The sequence below is a fragment of the Haliotis cracherodii genome, unplaced genomic scaffold, assembly GCF_022045235.1.
Source record: "Haliotis cracherodii isolate W230 unplaced genomic scaffold, xgHalCrac1.p SCAF_14, whole genome shotgun sequence".
In the NCBI taxonomy this organism is placed as follows: domain Eukaryota; kingdom Metazoa; phylum Mollusca; class Gastropoda; order Lepetellida; family Haliotidae; genus Haliotis; species Haliotis cracherodii.
The window spans coordinates 13640979-13652492 of NW_027266269.1; the positions used below are offsets into that span (position 1 = coordinate 13640979).

An 11514-nucleotide genomic window follows, 5' to 3' on the forward strand; every position below is an offset into this window, starting at 1 on the left:
AAGTCTAGTTTCGATCCGGCTTCACTCAACCGACCACTTGATAACAAGATCAGTTTGCCATTTATTCCTTCGTTTGTGGTAAACTGAAACAAGTTTTCCCAAATCACCAAACCAATACCATATATGGTATGATGGTTTGGTGTCGGGAGCGAAGAAGAACATGGCGTCGCCTTCACAGTTGTCTCCCCTCCCGCTGAACACAGATGGAGATAATTCTACCATGCATCCCTCTTTATAAGAAAGCTCGTAAAGTCGTCTCGGATGAAATGTTTAATTCATCTTTGACCGCTGTGGCTACTCTTCCGGCAAACAAATGTCATCTTCTTGCTCCAAAAGATTTGTCTATTTTGTCTATTGTTTTACGCCGCACTCAGCAATACTCATGCTACAACATGGCGGCCTGTAGATAATCGAGACAGGACCAGACAAACAGTGATTGATTTTATGCGTAACCCACCGTATTGTCGGGGTATGATAACAAACCGGCCACAGCACCTCCGATGCATTTAGTCGCCTGATAGGCAGAGGTTACTTAGAACATATTCTGGTCCGGACACCCACGGATTGGATCTGATGATACACGGCATGTATGTTGGTCATGTAAACCATGCATGTAGATGTCATGATGGTACTGAGGTCTCCAAAGAAGAGTGACCAGGCCACTTGGTAGGGAGTGGAATATTAACGGTACATGTGGGAGGAAAGCTCGAAGTGATGCTGGTCTCTCTCTCAGACGTATGCCACTTCAGCGGGACCCATCCGTTTGGAGCAGACAAACCTGGGATTCAAACCCACATTGGTATATTGTTTCTGTCACGCTTAACGAACGCATCTTTGCACAACGTATCGCTGTGATGTAGACACTCGACCCCCGTGCCCACCGTCCAGGGATTGGCTGAGGTTTCGGGCACACAACAATAATAGCAGTTCGGGAATTAAAAAGAAGGCGTATCAATGTATCAAACTCATATAGTTACAGCACATAAGGTAAATAATTATATTTGAGCATAAGAGACAAATATTCATATGTTTTTAAGACACGGTATAGAACGAAAGTGGATGTGATGCTCATATCTAAGATATAGTCACTGTATTTTCAGTGCAGAGCTATGATACCTGCAGATGTAACCGCGTTAAGTTGAATTTCGAACCGAACGCGTAGCCACTGTACAACAGGATTACAAGAACTGTCTCGAAGTATGATACGACTGCGCATTCTGAACAATTAGCTGCATTCATTCGTTCAGTTTAATGACGTATTACAAATCCACAAGAGACGTTTATTATTTAAAAAATAGCCCAGTTACATTTTCAAATATATATTTGTTACATCGACCGACTTCACTTAACTGGTGACAAAACGGTTCAAAAAACATTAATCCGAAACTAGAAACGAGATTGTTTGGAATAAATTTGCCTGTGGTCAGAACTGCGGTTACCAGATGTTTCCGAGCGTGAGATCGGCGTGTTAGTGGTTACGTGTGAATCGTTACTGTATGTTGCATGTGCAAGTCTTTGGTGTTGCCTAATTCGTCCCTGTGGACTAAAGGTGGGTCAGTGAGTTTGTGAACCGCCTGTTTATAATCGTATCTCGAGAGGATGAAACCACTCGTTGGCGGCATGATCAACAACCCACATCGTTGGGACACGGCGACACTGACAGTGTAACCATCCGATACAACGTTTAGTCGTGTCTTTATACAAGTATAGGATGCTGGAACGAATATACCCGGACTCCTCGCGGTGATGCTGGCTGCGATCGTGAAAACCTCTAAATCCTGAGATTGAAACTGACTGCAGAAACTAGACTTCCAGATTCGGTTAACACCGTTGTCTCTGGAAGAAGCGTCAAACTAAGCTCGTTCATCCACCCACACATTGACCTAGTGGTATCGTGACGACATTGTGCACATAATTTCACATTGATTTGAATTTAGCTCTCTCTTGACTTTAAATCAATTACAGAAAAAATGACATTCATTTATCAAGTGGAAAATAATCTATCTTGATGGTAAATGAACAATTGTGTTTTTTTCAAGTGTCATTTATTTTGGATCATGTTATCGAAAAACCATTACGTCTCTCTACATTTCAACTATTTCCTACATCAGAATGTGTTTGCCATTGCATAACAAGCCATTACACACGGTCCACTGTTCGTAGCGTTCTTAGTTCCGTCATATAGATTGAAATAAACCACACCCCGTCGTCAGATTATCGGCCCCTCCTGGAGATTCCTGTACATCATCACATGGTTAAAAAAGTACATGTAATCTACCAAGACTCCACAAAAATCACTTTAACGTATCAGATACATAACCATCACACATGTTATTAATGAAACTGTCAGTTGCACAAGGGTAGCTCCCTTTTCAGCTGTCACCGAGTCCTGCTAATAATAGAGAATGAACTGGAAGTCAATCACTCACGGTGCGGAAGTCTGAGCAGAAAACCCATCTGAGGTGGCCGCTGTCTTGTTTGAGACACCGTGATGAACACCAGACACATGAATATATTGTGTAACACTGTCAAGACCAGTACTGAACGAAAATCTATTTATAGTTTAGTTTGTCCTCGAGGGATGTTTTTGCGCCGATACATTCATACTTTGTGGACTGATATTTGTGTTAAGAGCTAAAGAGATTCTAAAGCCTAGCTCGTAAATATATTTGCATTGAACGTTAACTCGAAGTCGGCATCTCACTGAACGTTAAAGACATACAATCGGTTGTCTCCGTGCTTTCCAGATAACGAGGTATTATCGTCATACTATTCTCATTTCCAGTTCTGTCATGCTTTAGCACATCAATATGTATGGATATAAGTACAGTAAACTACGTTTATAACGAACACGCTCATAACGATCTGACGGATATAACGAACTGTTTTTGGTGCTTGTATGCTTGTAACGAACTACGGTAATAACGCACTAAAATTAGTGGTCCTTTTGAGTTCGTTACAAACGTACATCCTTGATTGCCTCTAACCTGGCTGCATGAAGTGATATGTATCTGTTTTACTCATAGTTCGTTTGGTGAATCAGCCAATATTCTACAGTTCCTCCTGAGCGTAAAGTCATTCTGATGCACTCACACAAACATTTCCACTACAGATCAGTTGCTGGCCAGCTGATTCGCGGCGAGTCGGTGACAGCAGAGGCCTTCGAGTGCGTTACTATCTACTTCAGCGACATCGTCGGGTTCACAGCCATGTCAGCGGAGAGCACTCCTATGCAGGTATGTTACATGAAACACCGTCAGCCCGGATCAATAATAATATCTCATTGCAGGTTTTAGCCCTTACAAAAGTGATCGCACCGGAGACTGAGATTCCGGAATATCAGTGTCCGGATTACAGGGGTTTCAGTGTATATGTGTGGTCTATTCTCTTCGACGGAAGCCATATATGGGTATTCAAAGATTCAATGGTTTACCTGGTCCATACCCGAACACTTCCCCGTCACTTAGCTGTAAGGATGCAAACTGTGATGGCAAACAAAAACTATTCAGGGCGGTGCGTAGTTTAGAAGTTGGAGCGTTCGCTAGACTTGATTGAGCCAGTTGATCATCAAAGTCAGATCTTGCAACGACACGGTACGTCTATATGAAGATGTGACAAAGTTCCCAGAGGCGGTCCCCTCTGGTGCCATCCAGCATCGAGGTCCAGATACTAGAATAGCGAACACAAACGAGCAGTTCGGAAAATAGAGTATGCGCTATACACATGTTTGATATTGTGAACACCCTGTTGTTTCTGAACGCCATGAAATGACAATATGCATAATCGAAGGAATCTTTTTGTTTTGTGTTTTCTTTCGGTGAGACTGAAATGTCCGAATCATGGTGGTACTTCATGAAAGCCAAGATATACAACCGCCATGTTCACTATCACGCATCTGTGATCTACACTGTGGGGTCAAAGTTCACTCATTGTTCATCCCGTGAAGATCTGGGGGAGAATAGGTCTCCAGCAACCAATGCTAGGTGACTATGCTTGTCGTAAGCAGCGACTAACGGGATCGGGTGGTCAGACTCGCTTACTTGGTTGATGCATGTCATCGTTTCCCAATTGCGTGGATCGATGCTCATGATGTCACTCACTGGATTGTCTGGTCCAGACTCGATTATTTACAGACAGCCGTCATATAGCTGGAATATTGCTGAGTGCGGCGTTAAACAACAAAGAAACAAACAATGTTCATTGGTCCCGATCTCATGTGGAATGTGGCATGACATCATGATCAGGGTGAGATGTATCGTATTGGGGAACATATCTGATCTTAATTGGATGGATATATGAAATCACGTTATTGTTTGAAGTTTGATTGTGTATTTTTTTCCAGATAGTTGATTTCCTTAACGACCTGTACACGACGTTCGACTCCATCATAGAGAACTTCGATGTCTATAAGGTAATCAGTAAATGTTGGCGTTGTTTCCGTCAGCTGGCACGCCAGGCGAAATGATCCAAATGCATACTCGCAGTTTGTGCTTACAATGAGAAATTGGTCCTTTAGATAGTTTGTTTATTGTCCCCGGGTCAGCTCCATGCATTTTGATCAGACTTGCGCCATTCCTTTACAACTGTCGGAACCACTATCGGCGATTTAATCAACTTGATTATTGCATTGTGTCTGTCGTAGTTTGATTTACTGTGTGGCTCGACGTCTGAACACATATTCGTGCCTTGTTGACAGCTACAATTCTTGCAATAACGTATATATTTTCAACGATTTTTATTCATTGATATGACAACGCAATACCTTATATTTGAAATTATTCTATGTTGTTAATAGTTTACAACTCCGTCTATTCTGGATTGAGAACGAGTCCGTTTACCGTGACAAGTGGTGCAGACAATGCACTCAACGTTAAGTCAAATGTCTCGCACGCGCAACACGCTCTCCCATGTACCGTTACCGGGGTGAGGATGTATTGGATACAAGCTGTGACTAAACTCAATACATTTTATTGACATTTATGCGGCACTAAGAGTTATTGTGTTTGTTGTGTCCTTTTTGTACAGGTGGAGACGATAGGCGATGCCTACATGGTAGTATCGGGTATGCCGGTACCCAACGGAAACGTGCACGCCCGGGAAATCGCCCGTATGTCTCTTGCACTACTTAACGCTATCAAGCACTTCCGTATACGTCACAGACCAGAGGAACACCTCAAACTCCGGATAGGGATACACACAGGTATTTGTAAATATTAAGCAGTTATCTTTGAGCTTTTTAAAAAAAAATCATGATCGGCTCGCCTCCAAATTGAGCCCCTACTCTGAACAGTTTTTTTAATGTTTTTTAACTGTTAAAAGACGACCATTTCTACTCATATTTTGTGTCCGCATCGGTTTCTGACTTTTCTGACCCTCAGTGCCCTAAAGCTACAAACTGTGATTAATTCATACATCTACATCACCCGTAGGATGAATTACAAGTTTACAGAAATAAACACTTAAAATCCTCCCTCCTTCAATAGTTTAAAACGTCATTACCTTAAACCATCGCTTCATATGACTTAATATGACAATTACTGGACACGGCTTTCATTCCATCTCAATATCTGTATGGTCAGAGATGAAATGGATGTTCAACATCCATCATCATTTATCTCCAAATACTAGTTTTCATTTATCCATATAACGTTACGGTGTATCATTTTAAATCTTAGTATAACGGCGGTCCTGTACGTGTTTTCAAAGTTGTGGGAACAGCGGGATGCAATGGGAACACCATAACAACTGTGCACGTCGTTCGAGCGTGAGATGTTTTGCATCCGCAGGCATACTTATTTGCCTGGCTCAGACTCGATTATTCCCACGAAGCCCCGATGCAGCTTAACTATTGCCGACTGCGACGCTAAACAACACTCACTCACTCTCTCAGAAGGGATGAGCAGGCACCTGTTTCAGTATATGATGCCGTGTTTCAGGAGGTGTCTGTGCAGGCGTGGTCGGACTCAAGATGCCGAGGTACTGTCTGTTTGGAGACACGGTGAACACCACGTCTAGGATGGAGTCTAACGGTCTACGTAAGTGTTCATCACTAAGCCGAGGCTTGTATTATTAAACACCTCTTATTTTGATGATATATGAAATAAAAGAAGATAAACATTGCTGTAATTTGCATTTTCAATTGATGTACTTCTTGGTGACCATTCAAGTCGATGTTTGATATACTGGTTGGTTGGTTTGTTGTTTAACGCCGCACTCAGCAATATTGCAGCTATACGACGTCGGTCTGTAAATAATCGAGTGTGGACCAGACAATCCAGTGATTAATATCATGAGCATCGATCCACGCAAGTCCAAGTCAGCGAGTCTGACTCCCCGATCCCGTTAGTCGCCTCTCACGACAAGCATAGTCGCCTCTCACGGCGAGCATGGGTTGCTGAAGACCTATTCCGCCCCGGGTCTTCACGGCGAGCATGGGTTGCTGAAGACCTATTCCGCCCCGGGTCTTCATATACTGGCGTCTCTTAACCCCAGGCAAACACATTCCTATAGGTTGTGAAATGTTACACCTCTTAAAGATGTTGCCTGACTTGAAACAATCCTTTGCAGCTTTGAAGATCCACTTAAGCCAGCAGACCAAAGATGTGCTAGATCATTTCAGAACCTTTGATGTGGAACTCCGAGGACAAGTGGAGATGAAAGTGAGTGATTAGCGCACTGTTGTACACGGTTCATGCTGTGCAGTGATACCCCGGGAATCCGGACTGTATCCTGTTAAGTGAAATCGACCCGATTACCGAGTGTTGCTATTAACAGAACATGCTTTTAGAGCAGCAACAATGTCATTTATGTCAATGCACTCACGAATTTTCAGTATATTTTCCAATGTCAATTGTGTATCCGGAAGAGTGTTGGAAGCCGGCAGGAATTCGGTGTTTTCAGATAGGTATTCCACCAGCATGTGGCGAGTAGATGAGTGAGTGAGTGATTGAGTTGGGTTTAACGCCGCTTTTAACAGTATTCCAGTTATATCACGGCGTGTCAACTTAATGTGGGAGGAAAGCCCGAAGTGATGCAGGTCTTAGATGTTTACCACTTCGGTGAAACCCACGAGCACGGGTATGGTGCTGACAAACCTAGACACATAATCGGGGCGAACCGGGATTCGAACCCACAATCATAGGTTTCTGGCGTGCCCAAGGGACGCAACTCTGCTCAGCGGCGCCTGAAACGACTGGGCCACCCGTGCCCCCGGCAAGTCGACGAGACACAAGGCAGGTGGTATACTGCCTCGAATAGCCCGCGTGTCGCCCCATAGATACAGTCTGCCCTCTAGGAACTGTCACACCAGGAAACGTGTGTTTGTCCTGTCTATAAACAACCAAAGGAGGAATTTCGAAATGACACTTCCTGTTACAATAAGTCCCGACAGTATTTTACGAACGTTTCTGTCATCTGCTGCCACTGCTAATCACATTAATTTATATCAGTCTACACTGCCACAGTAGCTAATATAGTCATTTTGCCTCATATTCACCTTTTATCTAATGTCTTTAGCTATACATCGCAAAATGAAATCCGCCGTGTATTGATTACGAATGTCAAACTACTCGCACTGTTTGAGAGACAATACACACATACATGAATGGGGTAGAGTATTGTATTTCGAGTGTTATCAACCAAACACGTACAACGCTTGAAAAGAGTGAATAATATGCAAAACTACGGCTCGAGTTTGTCAGACAACCTTGTGAATTGCATATACATTTAAGTAAGGATAAGACTTACGGATGAGATGACATTTGTTTGAGATTAGACGTATTTAGCTGGTTCTATATATCGAGAAAGTTTGACACACTTCACAAGGGAATACTCATTGTTTTTACATCATAATATCCAATGGGAAAACCATCCACCATTTCACTTGTCCGTCATTATATAGCTTGAATATTAAGATAGACACAATTTTTATGGATAACAACTTCTTTAATACTGTAAAAAGCGACGTTTAGGTATAGATCCTTATACCGTTGTCAAGCAAGACAACGGTATAAGGATCTATACCGAAACGTCGCTTTTTACAGTATTAAAGAAGTTGTTATCCATAAAAATTTTGTCTATCTTGTCATCCGCCAACTTCTAAGTAATGCCTATCAAACAAGCTTGAATATTGCTGACTGATAAACAACAAACGAATCATTTCCTTGCGATCCCGCCAATAAATACTACCAACCTGATATTTATGTTTTATCTGCTTACACCGAGCGACCCAAATTGGATATTGCCATATTATCTGAAACATGTATCTGATCTTGTTTGGCCTGTGGTAATAGATGGATATGTCCGTGTACAAACAGCCGCATTTACGGAACCAAACCTTAGTCTTAATCTGCAAGGGACAATGATGGCCCAGTCGTCTAAACCGCCATGGCCACAGTCCGTTGTGCAGAGCTGCGTCCCTTGGGCACTACAGAAACCTATGATTGTGTTTCTAGGTATGTCAGCACCGTGCCCGTGCTCGTGGGTTTCACCAAAGTGGTAAACGTTTGAGACCTGAATCACTTCGGGCTTTCCTCCGACATAAAGCTGACACGCCGTGATGTAACTGGAATACAGTTAAAAGCGGCGTTTTACACAACTCACTCACGCACTCACTCTGTATCTACAATCTTCAAAAGAGCAATCGTTATCCTATACTTAAGTTGATCATACTGTGATTCCATTACACCTTACTTAAACCTCCTTTCCTATTCTGTGAATATTTGAAGTATGCTTGAAGTAACTGGGCATATGGACCCAGCGGACAAGACAGTCAGATAGTAAAAGTACAATTACATGTAGATATTGCAACACTAGTGTTCATTGCACACTCATAATCTAGTGATATGTCATGTAATATTTCTTCTAAATTTGAGATGAATTGTAGGCAGTTTGAAAGGGAACAAAACATCAAAAGTTGACCTCTTCTACAAATACCTACGCTACACTGATCCTTGTGGTGGTTTGTGGTGTACTCAAATAGAATAGAAGTCAATTTGTTAACCATTAATCAACAGTAATATATAATATTATATGATAACATTACGTTTGATCATAAGTTTATGTATTTAGTATTTACATATTTACATACTTATCTGGTTCATGGTACAATGAGGGGCCGTGTTTCCGGAGTAGTCAGGTTCTGCCATCTATCTCCGCGCTCTTTGTTCCAGGGGAAGGGTGCACAGACAACGTACTGGCTGGTAGGGGAAACACCAACATCAGCAACATCCTGACCTGCATCACCGTTGTCATAACAACTGGCATATACAATGTTCTATATAGTGCTGCTTTCACACTCTCAAGGAGAAACCGGTGTCGGTATACTTTGGCAACCTCAAGGATTACATTCAGTATGGTACTGGGTATTCTACAATAACATGGCTGGTATTGAGTAGTGCTGCCATATCATGGATGGCACTAGGTAGAGCTGAACTACCATGGATGGCGGTAGGTAGTGCTGCCATACCGTGGCTGATATATTGGCAAGGGCTACAATACCATGGAAGTCACTGGATAGTGCGACAGATGAACCTGGACGTTTTTTTTCGGTGAAATATCCATGTTTATTATGGATCAACCACTCAGACTGCAATGGCTGTGATTGACCCAGTAGACAGTTTATGTATACCCCCGACACGTCTGGCCACTGACAATGAGTTCCTGACACTGACATGAGAACTGACAGAGTTGTGGACGCCGAAAGGTTTAATATACGTTGTTTCTACACCAGAGAGGAGAACGTGTAGTTGAATCAGTCGGGAAATGTCATTCACCATTTCCAGGTGAACACAGGTCTGCAAGCTGCACTAGTGGCTGGATATCTGCCTGTCTTTGGAGGACATCTTTAGTCATGTTTGGACAATTCAGTCGCATATATTGTATTAATGTCTATGTTCGGACGAATACGACCATCGTGATTGAATACCTATCTTCAATGTAATAAACATGGCTTTGGTAAATATTTAAACATCCTGAGGACAAGGTATTGGAGTTCACACCTAGAGCTGTAGTGGCATGTTACAGCGACAAGGTGGCTTGCTGGATAGATGATCAGGTGACAGTCATATCGTCGCAGAATACACCGACTGAACACATGCTGTACAAGCCACAATGTTCTTTAAGAGGGAACGACGAAAAGCGAAAAACGTAATGTTGCAAGGACAGGAGATATGCTGGGATGTTGAGTTCCGATTTGTGTTGTGACGTTATAGAAGCGTGGGTATAGTCACAATGGATAGAAACTCACACAGTGGGACGAGATAACGTGGCCCGTGTGTTGGACAAAGCTCTAAATCCTAGGATACAAAAAAACATCTATCTGAACATTGACGTATACAGTTATTGGTTGTGGGTCTGTGTTTCTGTCAGTATTCCTCTATGTGATAACCATGGCACAAAGAATGGGATTTACTTGTTTGCACAATATCTATATTGACTTGAAATGACAAGGAATGGGCCACTGAAGGAGAACAGTATTCATCCGTCGACTTGATGGGCCGCTTGGTGAAAATTCAACATATCGTGGAATACGTCATTGATATCGAATGAAAATGTATGAATTGAATGTTTTGAATATGAATGTATTTATCCACCAGACACTAAGCGTGTACACGCTTGTCCTTGACGTCTCCAGGTGTTCGTGTGCTGACTTTGCAAAACGTACAAACTTTAACTTATTTATATATTCTGTATGTGTTTCGTATTACAATGGCTGTGATTCATCGACTTGTTTCAGAAGATGTCAACCTGGTTCATCAAATCAAGACGAGGTGGGGGGGGGGGGTTTGTAGCCTAGTGGTGTAAGCGCTTGCTCTTCGCGTCGAAGACCCGGGTTTGATTCCCGACATGGTACAATGTGTAAAGACCATTTCTGGTGTCCCCCGTGGTGATATTGCTGGAATATTGCTAAAATCGGCGTAAAACCATAGTCACGGGATACGTCTTGGAACCGCCACACTCTGAACAGTCCTCGTTCTTTAGGCAGACAGGCCGCGATATAACTACTGTTGCAGGATGCATTGTTCACTGGAAGACATTATTTAACGATAGGGTAGGCTTGCGGTTAATACGATCACCCTATTACACAAAGGAACCGGCGACAATACACTTAGATCCGGTGACGACCAGATCAGATGCCTCTAAAAGCGGAGTCAACCTCGTCCATTCACGTCTTCATGCATATGAGGATATTGTAATCTAATAACGCTGTTCATGACGTCACAGTATTTATACTTTTCTTCCGACGTTGAACGTCAGTTCATTAGACCTGTGAGGATGTGCTCATAGAGACTGCTTTAAAAAGGTTTCTGGGGTACATATTGCTTTGATATGAGGAGGGATGAATTGTCGTTTCTCAGCAAGCAAACAAACAAACACAACTAGGTAGACATTGAACTCTGCTCTTTAATATAAATGTTAGGCATGGGTGACTGTCTGTTCCATAGGACAAAAGAAAAGTACATTAATACTGGCAATTAAAATGACTGACGCACAGAATATTAAGTAACCAATGAT

The 11514-nt window shown here is 42.4% G+C and overlaps 1 protein-coding gene across 3 annotated transcripts in view; it reads left to right on the top strand.

Moving 5' to 3' along the window:
• The window catches only part of LOC139461013 (atrial natriuretic peptide receptor 1-like), a 206362-nt gene extending 195599 nt beyond the window's left edge, over window positions 1-10763 (top strand). For all 3 annotated transcript variants that reach the window (XM_071242484.1, XM_071242486.1, XM_071242483.1), the window contains exons 17-22: window positions 3113-3236; window positions 4343-4411; window positions 5026-5200; window positions 5937-6035; window positions 6568-6659; window positions 9171-10763. In XM_071242484.1, the coding sequence (XP_071098585.1) occupies window positions 3113-3236; window positions 4343-4411; window positions 5026-5200; window positions 5937-6035; window positions 6568-6659; window positions 9171-9233 (622 nt within the window). In that variant the 3' untranslated portion in view covers window positions 9234-10763. The remainder of the gene's footprint in view (window positions 1-3112; window positions 3237-4342; window positions 4412-5025; window positions 5201-5936; window positions 6036-6567; window positions 6660-9170) is intronic.
• Window positions 10764-11514: the final 751 nt, after the last annotated feature.